At 42.0% G+C, this 16,929-nt stretch overlaps 1 protein-coding gene across 1 annotated transcript in view; it reads right to left on the reverse strand.

The window, feature by feature from the left end:
• dnah6 (dynein, axonemal, heavy chain 6) overlaps positions 1-16,929 on the reverse strand; it is a 439,386-nt gene that overhangs the window by 296,924 nt on the left and 125,533 nt on the right. The window contains exons 22-25 of the mRNA XM_051929949.1: positions 13,592-13,772; positions 13,404-13,500; positions 7,989-8,217; positions 3,943-4,107 (exon numbers count right to left, since the gene is read on the reverse strand). Coding sequence (XP_051785909.1) covers positions 3,943-4,107; positions 7,989-8,217; positions 13,404-13,500; positions 13,592-13,772 — 672 coding nt within the window. The remainder of the gene's footprint in view (positions 1-3,942; positions 4,108-7,988; positions 8,218-13,403; positions 13,501-13,591; positions 13,773-16,929) is intronic.

Here is a 16,929-nt window from a genome sequence, read left to right on the forward strand (position 1 = left end):
AAAATCGAGGATATGAGAATAACCAGTGTGATGGACGACCGGCTACACCCCCAGGCCGCTAGGAGGAGCAGTCCGGACAGCATGATGGTCCAGCAGGGCCTCATGGACTTTGTAGTTTATATACACAGCCCTGCTGGATACCTTGGGGGCCACCAGGAGTCGCTGTAAGGGGGCTAGTGGGCTCTTGTGTGCCCTATAACCCGGGTGTGCATCAGCATCACGTGACCGGAAGGAACGACGTGCTCCCAGGCTAAAGAAAGGACTGTTTACCCTGACCCGGAAGGAAACGGACTTGTGGGTTTTTCCAGGAACCATTTCCGGGTCAGGGGATATAAAAGGACTATGGGAAAGCCCAGACACTGAGCTGAGCTGGGAGGTATTAGGGCGAAGTGTCTGGGCGAGGAGGATTGGTGTATTGTGTGAGAGAGAATTGTTATATGAGTAGTGTGGTGGAAAGGGTGCTTTGTGTACAATATAATTACAAAATAAATAGTATTTATATTTTCACCTGGTCATCAGAGTGGTACCTGAGGGTTCAAGAGGTGGACAAAGCCTCTATCTGCTACACCAGACATAGCAGAGTTAAAGCACTAACAAGCCATGAAATTAAATTATTGCCAAGAATTGCTTTCTAATTAAGCAACTGGGTTAGAACAAAAACCTGCAGCCACTGCGGCCCTCCAGGACTGTGATTGAGGACCCCTGCCTTAAGTTTTCTTCTCTAGCATAGGGAAGGCCAGCTATGTGGGATTTAAATTGGGTGACTGGCTTGGCCATTCAAGAATTTTTTTTTTCAGCTTTGAGCAGTCAAGTAAAAAGACCCTTTTATTGGCTAACTATGCAAGCTTTTGAGGCAACCCAGGCCACTTCTTCAGCTTTGTAAAACTCCTGTGTCGCTTCAGCAGTATTTTTGGCTCATTATCTTGTTGTAGGATGAAGCGCCGTCCACTGAGTTTGGGCTCATTTTCTGGAACTTGAGCAGATCAGATGTTTCTCTACACCTCAGAATTCATTGTGCCGTCAGCACTTCCATCATCCAGACTATATACATCAGACTTCCAATATAACTCGGAGTCCTGCCTCGTGCAAAAGTTCGCTGACGACATTGCTATCGTGAGCTGCATCAGGAGTGAGCAGGAGAAAGAGTATAGGAACCTCATCAAGGACTTTGTTAAATGGTGCGACTCAAACCACCTACACCTGAACACCAGCTATACCAAGGAACTGGTGGTGGATGTTAGGAGGACCAGGCCCCTCATGGACCCTGTGATCATCAAAGGTGACTGTGTGCAGAGGGTGCAGACCTATAAATACCTGGGAGTGCAGCTGGATGATAAATTGGACTGGACTGCCAATACTGATTCTCTGTGCAAAAGAGGACAGAGCCGACTATACTTCCTTAGAAGGCTGGCATCCTTCAACATCTGCAATAAGATGCTGCAGATGTTCTATCAGACGGTTGTGGCGAGCGCCCTCTTCTATGCGGTGGTGTGCTGGGGAGACAGCATAAAGGAGAGAGACGCCTCACATCTGGACAAACTGGTGAGGAAGGCAGGCTCTATTGTAGGCACGGAGCTGGACAGTTTAACATCTGTGGCAGAGCGACGGGCGCTGAGCAGGCTCCTGTCAATCATGGAGAATCCACCGCATCCACTGACCAGTGTCATCTCCAGACAGAGGAGCAGCTTCACCGACAGACTGCTGTCACCGTCCTGCTCCACTGACAGACTGAGGAGATCGTTCCTCCCCCACACTATGTGACTCTTCAATTGCACTCAGGGGGGTAAACATTAACATTATACAAAGTTATTGTCTGTTATACCTGCATTGTTATCACTCTTTAATTTAATATTGTTTTTAATTAATATGCTGCTGCTGGAGTATGTAAATTTCCCCTTGGGATTAATAATCTATCTATCTATCTATCTATCTATCTATCTATCTATCTATCTATCTATCTATCTATCTATCTATCTATCTATCTATCTATCTATCTATCTATCTATCTATCTATCTATCTATCTATCTATGAAGAGAAGTGTGCCAGGACCTGTGGCAGCCATACATGCCCAAGCCATAACACTCCCAGCACCGCCATGTTTGACAGATGAGGTGGTCTGCTTAGGATCTTGGGCAGTTCCTCTTTTTGTCTCCACACTTTGCTCTCGCCCTCACTCTGATGAGATTCACCTTTGTCTCATCATCCAGAAGACCTTTTCCCCGAATTCTGTTGGCTCTTAAGTCCTTTTTCACAAACTGTAATTTGGCCATTCTGTTTTGTCGCTCTCTAGTGATTTGCATTTTGCTGTGTGGCCTCAGTGTTTCTGTTCATAAAGTCTTCTACTGATAGTCGTCTCTCACACACACATCGGCCCCCTGAAGACTGTTTCTGATCTGTCACACGGGCTTTTTCTTGACCACAGTGAGGATTCTTCCATCATCAACAGTGGAGGTCTTTCTTGTCCTACCAGTTCCTTTTGTGATTCCTGAGCTCACTAGTGTGTTCTTTCTTCTTCATGATATTCCAGACAGTTGATTTCGGTCATCCTAAGATTTCACGAATGCCTCGAATGCTTTTATTCTCTTTTATAAGCCTCATAATGGCTTCTTTGACTTTCATTGGCACAGCTCTTGTCCTCATATTAAACAATTGCAGCTACAGACTCCAAAGGGTAGAAGCAGGCCGAGGTCTCTTATGAAGTCATGCAACCCACCTGAGGAATCACAAACACCTGTGACGCCAATTGTCCCAAACATTATGGTGTCCTGAAATGGGGGGGGGGCCTGTGTATAAAAAGTGTTGCCATTTCTACATGGTGGGACCGAAATGTGTGCAAATCCCCTTAAATGAAAGTCTGCAATGTGCACTTTAATCACAATGTCTGAATTGTTTGATTTGTAATTTTGTGTGGAGCAGGACGATAAATCAAGGAACAAATGAGTCTTTGTTCCAAACATGATGGAGGGCACCATATATAGACAACAGTGTTTTTAACTTAGGCTTTGATGATGTTGATCAACACATAAAGACTCTTTAATATCAAAGTGAAAACAGTTCTTTGCACAATGAACTAAATTAATTGCAAATAATAAAACTCATGCTAACAACTATGACATCAACGTTGTAGCAGTACTACAGTCAGTAAGAACTGCATCTCCCAGCAGTCCATGCAGGGGCTTTCAGGGTCAAAGGTTGTCAAATCAGGTTAAAAGGAGGACAGCTGACCAAAAAGAAAGTTGTTGTTGTAAGTTGTGTTGCGTTTATCTGTCGTACTGCCTGCTGTTAATTGAGCTTATTTAACCATTGTGTCCTGGAGTGTATTTCATTTCTGGATCGTCTGGCCACCTGTATATTGAGGACTGTGTTTGGATTCATTGGCTTTCCCGCACGAAAAGGAGCACTCCTGAAACATCCATCCCATTTCATCCTACCGGTAGGACTGTGTTTTCCTTCACCCTTTCAACATACAGATCGCTGGACTTAACTTCGTCACCTCTCATATCATCCGGTTTGGTTTGTACATGGACTTTGCTGTGTGGTGTTTGTATTTATATGTTAAATGTAATATCGCCAAAGGGGTCAGGGGTGGTATTATTGTTTTCATTTAGTTAATTTAATTGCATTATATACTTAATTGTTTAATGTTTCCAGTGCGCTTCATTTGGTCTCTGTTGTGAGTGTATGTGGGTCGATCCAAGCCTGGGGACGTTCCTGGGATCTCCTCTATTAAAATAAATAAATCACCGTCATTTTTTTAACCCTATCCCTAACCCTAACCCTAACCCTGACCGCTACAACGTGACCACAAAAGCTACATTACATGCTACAATCTGATGCATGAAGAAGGGGTATTCCTAAAATACTCTGGGTTCAAGTTTACCATGAAAGGTGAAAAGAACAATTGGTTAGAGTCATGAGATTTATTCCTCCGGTAGGTCTACCTGTGATGGATGCCCAGCAACTACCCATTCAGTTCTCGTTTTGCTTTGATAATCAGCAATTGAAGCTTTGCTCAGTCGTCTCAGAGAGATGAACATGGCTTCCTCAACCTTTCCAAGCCATTCTTCGACATTTCCTCGTGCTTTCAGTCCTTTTCCCAGACTGACCTACAAGGAGAAGAAAACATAGGAAAGCCCAAAAGTAAGATGAACATTCCAACTTGAATATACTGCATCTGTAATGTTTAGCATTAAGTAAATGTGCAGTAAGACTCAGTGACTCAAATGTGGTATTAGTCCATGTGAGACTGTCATACCCTGGAGTCCCTAATCTTAGTCTTTAGAAGGAATTTGGGGACATGAAGTAACGGGAACAAGAGTCGGTAGGACAATAAGGGAGGCAGACGCAGCTGATGTAACAACTAAAATGTGTTTATTAAAGAAAAAAACTCAATGAAGAAATTATAAAAAGGCACACAAACACTGCAATGATAAACTAAAATGAAAAACAAACAAAAAAATCGGGAGTGGTCTCCCCTCGACTTTCTCGCATACTCAGATATGAGGATGGATATTTGAGGAGTAAACCGCAAGACAATGATTATATTTTTATATTATGTACATTAAAGAACCATCAACAACAAAGCAAATCAGATTAATAATATATTGAACAATTATCATAAAAGTCATGTTGAATAAATCGGACTCTGCAGCTCCATGAATAAAACATAAAGTGCCATTTCCGGTTAGCGGAAATAGCCAAAAAGTTGATAGAAATCTACGTTTTGTACCGAATACTAGTGTGCAAAATTTGGTTGACTTAAATGAAAGCATACGCAAGTTATAGTGTTTACGTACTAAGATGGACAGCCAAAGAGTAGAAGGATGGAGGAAGGCAGCTACTTTGGGACACTGCCTCCCCCAGGATGCTAGATGGCAATTTCCCTGCAGCATAGCGTTGCCCCGAATTTGCACAGGGCAACCTGGGATTTGGAGTTCGGCTTCATAGCCCTGCTGGGAACCGTGGGTGTGCTGCCAGAAGGACTGTGGAACTCGTATCTTATCCATAGCCAGGAAGTACTCCCAAGTCCCAAGTACGGAAGCCCCAAAGTACTTCTGGGCTTAAGAAAATGTGCCAACAAGTCACGTGATCGGTGGTGGCAGCATCATGCTGTGGGGATGTTTTTCAGCGGCAGGAACTGGGAGACTAGTCAGGATAAAGGGAAAGATGTCTGCAGCAATGTACAGAGACATCCTGGATGAAAACCTGCTCCAGAGCACTCTTGACCTCAGACTGGGGCGACGGTTCATCTTTCAGCAGGACAACGACCCTAAGCACACAGCCAAGATATCAAAGGAGTGGCTTCAGGACAACTCTGTGAATGTCCTTGAGTGGCCCAGCCAGAGCCCAGACTTGAATCCGATTGAACATCTCTGGAGAGATCTTAAAATGGCTGTGCACTCACACTTCCCATCCAACCTGATGGAGCTTGAGAGGTGCTGCAAAGAGGAATGGGCGAAACTGGCCAAGGATAGGTGTGCCAAGCTTGTGGCATCATATTCAAAAAGACTTGAGGCTGGAATTGCTACCAAAGGTGTATCGACAAAGTATTGAGCAAAGGCTGTAAATACTTATGTACATGGGACTTCTCAGTTTTATTTTTAATAAATTTGCAAAAACCTCAAGTAAACTTTATTCACGTTGTCATTATGGGGTGTTGTGTGTAGAATTCTGAAGAAAAAAATGAATTGAATCCATTTTGGAATAAGGCTGTAACATAACAAAATGTGGAAAAAGTGATGCGCTGGGAATACTTTCTGGTTGTACTGTATATGGGACAATACCTTAGAAACAGTGGTAAGTCTGTGAGATTTGAAGCATTCTGACAAAGGCTAGATATTAATAATACAAAAGGGGAAAGGACAGTCATATGTTACTCTACCAAGACAAGACAGGCGGTGTCACTAGGAGGAAAAGTAATTAAAATACTTTTTCATACTTTTACTTGGTGTCCAGAGCATCTGTCTATTGAGGTTAATACGACCCCTAGCGTATACAATAAACATACGTTAGAGTGGAAGGACTGGGAGCAGGCAGCCCTCCCTGGTTTGCATTGGGGGCACAGGACTGGAACTTGGAAGCTCAAACCTGTTGGGGACCGTGGCCACCACCAGGGGGTGCTGGGACAATCCCGGAGCCTTGGACTGCAAGGAAGTGCTGCAGGAAGATCATCAGGATGCACCTGGAGCACACCTGGGTGCAACATAAAAAGGGGCCGCCTCACTTCATTGGGCAAGCCGGAGTCGGGTGGCAGAGGACAGATCTTGCGGGAGAGGAGTGGAGGTGGCAAAGGAAAAGAAAGGAAAAGAAATGAATGAGCAGTGAATTTATTGGTGATTTGTGCATTGTGTGCAATAGAAGGAAGGAAGAATAAAAGCATATGTTTTTGGGACCTCTGAGTCTACGTGTCTGTCTGTGTTCCAGGCATTTTCCACACAAGGTTAACAGTTTAGGCATTTCAAGAATCAGCTTGTCCACCAATACAAAGATAACTTTAGTGGTTAGAGTGCCTTTCCCGGACACTTCTGCACCACAAAACACCCTTTATATCTAGCTGGGTGGCATGACAGTGGGCATTTTTGGGAGTGTTGTGGGAACAACGTTCTAGTCCTTTGAACTTCAAGTACATAACAACATGTAGACTTTTGTCCTATGGGTCTGCAGTTTGTAAAGTGCTTTGGGATGTTTTTGCTATAGAATGGCACAATATAAAATGATGTTATATTTTCAAACGGTTTTATCGAGAGGATTGGTATGGGTGTGATGTCAATGAACATGAACCAAGGTTGCAAAAAGGCTACAATTAAAATGAGACCCTAGAGAGGTGGAGATATGCTCTAGAGAGGAGAGGAATGAAGGTCAGTAGGAACAAGAGAGAATACATGTGTGTCAATGAGAGAGGGAGGTCAGTGGAATGGTGTGGATGCAGGGAGTAGAGTTGGCGAAGGTGGATGAGTTTAAGTACTTCAGATCAACAGTACAGAGTAATGGGGATTGTGGAAGAGCAGTGAAAAAGATAGAGCAGGCAGGGTGGAATGGGTGGAGAAGAGTGTCAGGAGTATCAGCAAGAGTGAAAGGGAAGGTCTACAGAACCAGCTATGTTATATGAGTTGGAGTCGGTGGCACTGACCAGAAAGCAGGAGACAGAGCTGGAGGTGGCAGAGTTAAAGATGCTAAGATTTGCATTGGGTGTGACGAGGATGGACAGGATTAGAAATGAGGACATTAGAGGGTCAGCTCAAGTTGGACGGTTGAGAGACAAAGTCAGAGAGGTGAGATTGTGTTGGTTTGGACATGTGCAGAGGAGAGATGCTGGGTTTATTGGGAGAGAGATGCTAAGGATAGAGCTGCCAGGGAAGAGGAAAAGAGGAAGGCCTTAGAGAAGGTTTATGGATGTGGTGAGAGGGGACATGCAGGTGATGGGTGTAACAGAACAAGATGTAGAGGACAGAAAGATATGGAAGAAGATGGTCCGCTGTGGCAAACCCTAACGGGAGCAGCCGAAAGAAGAAGAAGAAGACATGGACAGTTTTACTGAGGGACAGCAAAACAGATACAGAGTTAAAAAGATTGGGACAAAGATCATCAGCATGGACAGCATAGTGGGGGGAAAAAATGGGAATGATTACCCAGGGCCCACTGGGTAGGAGGGCCTTTGAAGCCTGGAATGAAAAGTTTGATTTTGAGCGGAATGGGGCCCACAGGGACTGCTTATGTACAGGCCCCAGAGTTCTGTGCTTCACCCCTGGTTGTCAGCATGGGTTAGGCAGAAATTCAACCGTTTTTTGGTGTGTAAGGTGAACGTTGGACAAATAAACAAGTGGACAGAAGTGCAGAGACCAAGTGAGAAGCCAAAGAAGGTGAGTGAATCAATGACCTTAACAATTGTAGGAAGCCATTTATGGGATCCAATTCATCTCAAAACAACGTAATCCTTTACAGTTTGTGTTTTACTACACAGTTCAACAAGAAAACCAGGTCAACATACCCTCTCTCCTTCAGGCGACAGCATGGCTAAAATATCATTCGTGTAGACCTTCTCTGTTTCTGCTTCACCTTCCACTGCCGGTGTCTCCCCTCCTTCTGTCTGAGATGCAAGTGCAAACTCCAGCCTAGCTATTGAGTCAAAACACTTGCGCAAATGTGGCTGAACAGCTTGAGGGTTTCTTGTTTGGGCCAGGATTTCCAGCAACTCATCATTGGAAAGGAAGTAAAATCTGTGAAGCAACGAAAGAAAACCAACGTCAGGTAGGAATAAATCTGCTGTCTCAATTATTGTCAGTGAATTTAGGAGCAAAATAATGAATAGGATGTGAAATAGTTTGAATTTCTCCGAAGGGGCCTAAAATCAATAAATGAATGAAAGAATTACATTCTACATGTGCCAAAACCTACAAAAGGAAGGAGAAAAAAATCCATTCAGCAAACATTTAGAAAAAAAAAAAGAATTACAGATCCTAACAAGAGTGGTTTAAGGGTTTGTTTGTTGTAAGGTAATTTGCTGGGTGACTTTGTTCACAGAATTTTTATCCCAGTGCCCCATGATGGTTTGTGAAGCCAGAATGACATCACAGAGCTGTGCGGTCATATTGCATGGGGATGTCACATCCCGATCTGTACTACTTATCCGAATTGTGCTGTGCGCGCACTGCACTTTCACACATGTGTACTGTAAGCGTACTCCACCTCACTCACTGCTTCACTCATGCACGAATAACTGATGACATACATACACTGAGGTTATCTTCCTGGTTCTGGCACGGTAAACACTACCACCCAACAACAAGAGGCGGCGTTGTTGCCAAAACTGTCTTCTCTTACTACCTCAATTCTACCAATCTAGTGCCCGCCATCAGCCCCAAAATGGCTCCACCCCTTACAGTCAAGGCACAGTAATGCGTGAATGTTTATGACATATGAGGTCTGACAATTAAGTTCGTTAACTTATCCTAGAAAAAGTGTTACAAACCTCTTTGCTGATTGTCACTACGGTCACCTTCGAGGTACTCCCCTTGGAAAGCTATGCACCGACACCAGTACCTAGTCCACCTTTCAAAGCAATTTTGGAACTCTTTTACTGGAATGGCCATCAGTGCTGTCGTTGTGTTACGCTTGATGACCTGAATGTCATCAAAATGTCTTCCTTTCAATATTTCATTTATCTTCGGGTAAAGAAAAAAGTCATTGGGGGGCCAGATCAGGTGACAAGAGAGGGTGTTCTAATACAGTTATGTGTTTACTGGCTAAGAACTCCCTCACAGACAGTGCTGTATGAGCTGGTGTTTGTTCATTGCCCAAATGCAAGCTCCAACATTCTTGCGATGGCACATAAGAACACGCAACAACAACAATGAATGCCACTCAGCAAGACACTGCCACACATCAACACGAACACAGCTGTGAGACACTGATATACCAAGGTTATGAAACCTTACCATGCTGTTTGTACAGTGCTGCCAACATAAGCGCACTCTACAAGTTCGCAAACTTAATTGTCAGACCTCATATACATATTGTCATGCATGCAATGTGAATGTGAATTATGTGAATTTTCCCTTGGGATTAATAAAGTATCTATCTATCTATCTATCTATCTATCTATCTATCTATCTATCTATCTATCTATCTATCTATCTATCTATCTATCTATTATATAGTGCCTTTCACATCTATCTATCTATCTATCTATTATATAGTGCCTTTCACATCTATCTATCTATCTATCTATTATATAGTGCCTTTCACATCTATCTATCTATCTATTATATAGTGCCTTTCACATCTATCTATCTATCTATTATATAGTGCCTTTCACATCTATCTATCTATCCATCTATTATATAGTGCCTTTCACATCTATCTATCTATCTATCTATCTATCTATCTATCTATCTATCTATCTATTATATAGTGCCTTTCACATCTATCTATCTATCTATCTATCTATTATATAGTGCCTTTCACATCTATCTATCTATCTATCGATCTATCTATCTATTATATAGTGCCTTTCACATCTATCTATCTATCTATCTATCTATCTATCTATCTATCTATCTATTATATAGTGCCTTTCACATCTATCTATCTATCTATTATATAGTGCCTTTCACATCTATCTATCTATCTATCTATCTATCTATTATATAGTGCCTTTCACATCTATCTATCTATCTATTATATAGTGCCTTTCACATCTATCTATCTATCTATCTATCTATCTATCTATCTATCTATCTATCTATTATATAGTGCCTTTCACATCTATCTATCTATCTATCTATCTATCTATCTATCTATCTATCTATCTATTATATAGTGCCTTTCACATCTATCTATCTATCTATTATATAGTGCCTTTCACATCTATCTATCTATCTATCTATCTATCTATCTATCTATCTATTATATAGTGCCTTTCACATCTATCTATCTATCTATTATATAGTGCCTTTCACATCTATCTATCTATCTATCTATCTATCTATCTATCTATCTATTATATAGTGCCTTTCACATCTATCTATCTATCTATTATATAGTGCCTTTCACATCTATCTATCTATCTATCTATCTATCTATTATATAGTGCCTTTCACATCTATCTATCTATCTATCGATCTATCTATCTATTATATAGTGCCTTTCACATCTATCTATCTATCTATTATATAGTGCCTTTCACATCTATCTATCTATCTATTATATAGTGCCTTTCACATCTATCTATCTATCTATCTATCTATTATATAGTGCCTTTCACATCTATCTATCTATCTATTATATAGTGCCTTTCACATCTATCTATCTATCTATCTATCTATCTATCTATCTATTATATAGTGCCTTTCACATCTATCTATCTATCTATTATATAGTGCCTTTCACATCTATCTATCTATCTATTATATAGTGCCTTTCACATCTATCTATCTATCTATCTATCTATTATATAGTGCCTTTCACATCTATCTATCTATCTATTATATAGTGCCTTTCACATCTATCTATCTATCTATCTATCTATCTATCTATCTATTATATAGTGCCTTTCACATCTATCTATCTATTATATAGTGCCTTTCACATCTATCTATCTATCTATCTATCTATCTATCTATCTATCTATCTATCTATCTATCTATCTATCTATCTATCTATCTATCTATTATATAGTGCCTTTCACATCTATCTATCTATCTATTATATAGTGCCTTTCACATCTATCTATCTATCTATCTATTTATCTATCTATCTATCTATCTATCTATCTATCTATTATATAGTGCCTTTCACATCTATCTATCTATCTATTATATAGTGCCTTTCACATCTATCTATCTATCTATTATATAGTGCCTTTCACATCTATCTATCTATCTATCTATCTATCTATCTATCTATCTATCTATTATATAGTGCCTTTCACATCTATCTATCTATCTATTATATAGTGCCTTTCACATCTATCTATCTATCTATCTATTATATAGTGCCTTTCACATCTATCTATCTATCTATCTATCTATCTATCTATCTATCTATCTATCTATTATATAGTGCCTTTCACATCTATCTATCTATCTATTATATAGTGCCTTTCACATCTATCTATCTATCTATTATATAGTGCCTTTCACATCTATCTATCTATCTATCTATCTATCTTTCTATCTATCTATCTATCTATCTATCTATCTATTATATAGTGCCTTTCACATCTATCTATCTATCTATCTATCTATTATATAGTGCCTTTCATATCTATCTATCTATCTATCTATCTATGCATGCCTTGGGGTCATCCTTCTGGTTCTGGCAAGATAAACAATCCCAGCCCATAATGAGAGGGGGTGTGGTTGCTAAAACTGTCTTCTTTCCTTCCCGTATTTCTGACAGCCCAGCACCCGCCTTCAGCCCCAAGACAACTCCGCCCCTTATGGTCGAGTCATAATAAAAATGGGCCGCTCCAAAGGATGGCAGTTCATTCTGGGGGCCGAACAGCAAAAGAGATGGGGCTCCTTATAACACAGCGTGAGTACCTTTGTCATGAAATCGGCCAATGTGGTCCATTGTTATGACCGCTTGTAAATGCAGAGGTGGTGGAAAAGTTTTTTGTTTTGGCAACACCATCTGTTACAGTTTTAGCACCAATTCAGAGGATTATATCTCACGTTTCAGGGTGCATGTCCCAGTATGCGAGAGGCCACATAATATTATGGGATGTTAGACAAGAGAAAGAGATGCACATGTATTATTAATTTCCGCACAGAATCTTAGCAATGTGTAATACCCAAGAGTCTGTATTATATCAAATCAATTAGAAAGTGTGCATTTAATTTAATTTTATCTAGTTAAGATGAAACGTGGCGGCACGGTGGTGCAGTGGGTAGTGCTGCTGCCTTGCAGTTAGGAGACCCAGGTTCGCTTCCCAGGTCCTCCCTGCGTGGAGTTTGCATGTTCTCCCATGTCTGCGTGGGTTTCCTCCCACAGTCCAAAGACATGCAGGTTCGGTGCATTGGCGATTCTAAATTGTGCTTGGTGTGTGTGTGCCCTGCGGTGGGTTGTTTCCTGCCTTGCGCCCTGTGTTGGCTGGGATTGGCTCCAACAGACCCCTGTGACCCTGTAGTTGGATGGATGGAAGATGAAACATTGTTTAAAGGGTACTGTTTACCATTTACATATTAAGAATATTTTCCAGTGTTATTTACATACAGCAGTATTTCCATCCATCCATTTTCCAATCTGCTGAATCCAAACACAGGATCACGGGGGTCTGCTGGAGCCAATCCCAGCCAACACAGGGCACAAGGCAGGAAACAATCCCGGACAGGGTGCCAACCCACCATAGGACACACACAAACACACCCACACACCAAGCACACACTAGGGCCAATTCAGGATCGCCAATCCACCTAACCTGCATGTCTTTGGTCTGTGGGAGGAAACCGGAGCGCCCGGAGGAAACCCACGCAGACACGGGGAGAACATGCAAACTCCACGCAGGGTGGACCCGGGAAGCGAACCCAGGTCTCCTAACTGCGAGGCAGCAGCGCTACCACTGCGCCACCGTGCCGCCCAGCAGTATTTTCTTTCAGTAATAATTTCATGTTGCTGCATTATTATAATGCTTTCAACATAGGGTCTCCACGGGGTCGTGTTCCGAGTCCTCTGCTGTATTCCCTCTATACATATGACTGCAGGGCTACACACAACTCTAACATCATTATCAAGGTGTGCTTCCAAAAAATGTGTGTCAAACATAAAGTGAAAATCCGATTACATTTTCCATCTGTGGAATACCAAAGGTTTTTTCGTTCAGAGTTTCCAGAAGGCTCCAAAATGAATTTACTGCTCCAAATATTTATAAATGAGCCTAGTTGTGTATTCAAATGAAACCAACCTTGGGAATACAACTCTCTTTGATTCCAAATAAGCTTCAAGACATTTTTGAATCTGATCCAGCAGCGCATTATTGTTCTGGAATGTTTCCAGGAGGCCTGCACAGGGAATCAAATAAGAGCGCATATCAAAATTTGCATTCAGAGAATGGAGGAATCTGCATAGCATCAACGAGATGGAATACATTACCTGGCTGAGTGGAGGAGCGAAACGCATTTGCATTCTGGTTCACTCTTCTCATTATTTCCTTCCAGGATTTATCAACCTGAAGAAACATTTTGGCTTCTGCCGGAAGCTGTCGTTGAATATCGGGAGCGCTGAAAATGCTTTCCAAATAGAGCCAGTTTCTCTGGCAGGTTAACCATTCTTCCTATAAAATTAGACAAAAAGAAGGTGATCCCATCTTGTAAATCTGTTTGGAAACACCATAGAGACGTTTCCATCAGTGACGATGCAAACTGACTTATCTGTACTAACGTTAAAGGACATGGAAACGGCAAATGAAAAAATATGAATTAACAAGAGAGCCCCCCTGCTACGATCCCTGTACACCTGTTAAAAATGCTAACTAGTCCAAGAACTCCTAAGGGAAAATATGGATTACTGCTAAAATACACGAATGAGGAGGGATGAAAACACGGGGAGGATTTACGACATAAGGAGAGCTTTCAGTCCAGATGGTATTCCAGGACGTGTGCCCATTAGCTTGCACCAGTGTTCACGGTAATATTTAACCTCTCCTTCATTCATTCAGTCTATCATACCAACAACCTGCAAAAGATCCGCCATTGTTCCTCTACCTAACAAATCCAATCCAGCTGTCTGAATGAATATCGTCCAGTTGTCCAGTAGCCTCTTGTGTTTTAAGAGGCTAGTCAAGAATGTCATATGCACTTCACCATCCAAAGAACCTGATCCATTACAGCAGGACTCTCAAACTCCGGTCCTGGAGGGCCGCAATGGCTGCAGGTTTTCATTCTAACCCTTTTCTTAATCAGTGACTTGTTTTTGCTGCTAATTAACTGCTTTAGAATTCATTTTATTTGACTTGCTCTTGAAGGCTCAGACCCCTTAATTGTTTCTTTTTCCTGAATTAGCTGCCAAACAATAATGAGATACAAAATGAGCCAAAACAGGACCAGAAAACTGCGTCCATCATACAATACCTGAAAATAAAAAGGGTGGAGGTCTGTGGAGGAATGTGCATCTGCTCAGGTCCCCAAAACATTAACAGTGCTCTTAGAAAAGAGAACATTAACTAAATTAAAATTGTCTCGGAAATGTCTGCTATTGCACAATGAGAGCAGCAACAAGCCATGGAATTAAAGAATGGGTTTAATTAACGACAAGACTCGGCGCCTAATTAAGCAACTGGTTGGAATGAAATTGGTTGGAATTTGAGGCCTTGACAAATCTCAGAAAACAAGTCAATTAAAATGAATTCAAAAGAAGTGAATTAGCAGCAAAAACAGGTCACTGATTAAGAAAAGGGTTAGAATGAAAACCTGCAGCCTCCAGTCCTCCAGGACCGGACTTGGCGACCCCTGCTCTACATCATGTCCTTCTGTTATGTCCGCCATATCCCCGTCTGTTACTCTGCGGCGCCGCAACCTCCAAACACTGCGGCCACACTAGAAGAACGCCAGGATGAAACACAACGGGCAACAGGCATGCACCCCCAGCCGAGAGCCCTTCACATGGAAACACGCACCACCCTGTCCACTCCAAGTACAACAAACACACTCGCTCTAAGTGTGCACCTGGGGAACAATCCGGTAAATAACAAAAGTTTTCTTTTTTTTCATTTATTATAAGGATGGTGCAAACGAATCCCGGAAAGAAGCGCACAGGAAATATCCGCACAGAAAAAAGCGCACAGTCATATAAGCGCATGGGAAATAACCGCACACGGAAAAAACTGCACATGGAAGAATACGCATGCGGTAAAGTGCGCACACGGAAAAAAGCACACGGCGGCGACATATAGCTATTACAAATATAAAATACTAGACAAAGAGCCCGTTTCAACAACGTAAGATGAAACGGGCATGAGTGGAATAGTGAGTAAAAAGTATAAGCACCACAAACCTGATATAGGTGTATTGAATGAATGCGTAATTAGGCCTGGAGACTGCAGTCGAAATCGCCTTTCAGGCCTCTAGAGCTTTAATCGAAGTCGCCTTTCTCTTTGAATTTTTGCGGCCGTAAATCTGCCGCCTGCCACGAGGTCAGTCGAAGTCGCCTTCCTCTTTGAATTTTTGCGGCTGTAAATCCGCCGCATGCCGCGATGTCGGTCTCGTAAGGTTTTTCGGGCAGCTGCACAGAAGGCGACTGCGCATTCGGCTTCAGATGGACGTGAGTGAGTGAGTGAGTGAGTGAGTGAGTGAGTGAGTGAGTGAGTGAGTGAGTGAGTGAGTGAGTGAGTGAGTGAGTGAGTGAGTGAGTGAGTGAGTGAGTGAGTGAGTGAGTGAGTGAGTGAGTGAGTGAGAGACTGGCGAATTATATATAAGATACTCCACCTATACTGCTAGACATTTTTTATGATAATAAAACAATGAGTGGTTTGCTCTTGTACAATGTCTCCGTTCTTCGTTTTCATTAAGGAATGGCACTTTGTTGATCGATTCTCACAGCACCTCCAAGTATCAATTCCATTTGTTGTGTGAAAACCTAGATATTCAAATCCCTTGTAACCGAGAACTTGCTTGCCTTTCTGACTGGTCGAAAACTCCATCTCACTTATTCACAATGAGAGCAGCAACAAGCCATGGTATTAAAGAACGGGTTTAATTAACGACAAGACTCAGTGCCTAATTAAGCAACTGGTTGGAGTGAAAATGGTGGGAATTTGAGGCCCTGACAAATCTCAGAAAACAAGTCAATTAAAATGAATTCAAAAGAAGTGAATTTGCAGCAAAAACAGGTCACTAATTAAGAAAAGGGTTAGAATGAAAACCTGCAGCCACTGTGGCCCTCCAGGACCGGAGTTGGGGACCCCTGCATTACATTTTGCTTATCGCTCCAGTAGATCCACAGACAATGCCGTCACCTTGTGCCTAGATACAGTACCGGCCCACCTGGACAGCAGGAGAGGGAACTATGTGCGAATGCTTTTTATGGACTGTAATCCACATGCATCTAAAATAATAATGTCCTTTAAGATCATCTGCATCAGAACACTTGACTGTGCAGCTGGGTTTTTAACTTCTTGACAGGTAGACCCCAGGTGGCTCAAGTAGGTGGCTACACATCATCATCACTTACTCTCAACACATGGGCTCCACAGGGTCATGTTCTGAGTCCTCCCTCTATACGTATGACTGCATGGCTTCACACAACTCAAACATTATTGTGAAAGTTTGCTCATGACACAGCTGCGGAGGATCTGCTTGCTAACAACAATGAAGTGGAGAGTCTGTCACACTGGTATTATGACAGTAGGACAAAGACAAGACAAAGGAGTTGATTGTGGACTTTAGATGAAAACAACAGAGGGGCTACCACCACCTCAGAATAAAGAGCACTCA

This window comes from Erpetoichthys calabaricus, chromosome 7 (genome assembly GCF_900747795.2).
Source record: "Erpetoichthys calabaricus chromosome 7, fErpCal1.3, whole genome shotgun sequence".
NCBI lineage: Eukaryota > Metazoa > Chordata > Cladistia > Polypteriformes > Polypteridae > Erpetoichthys > Erpetoichthys calabaricus.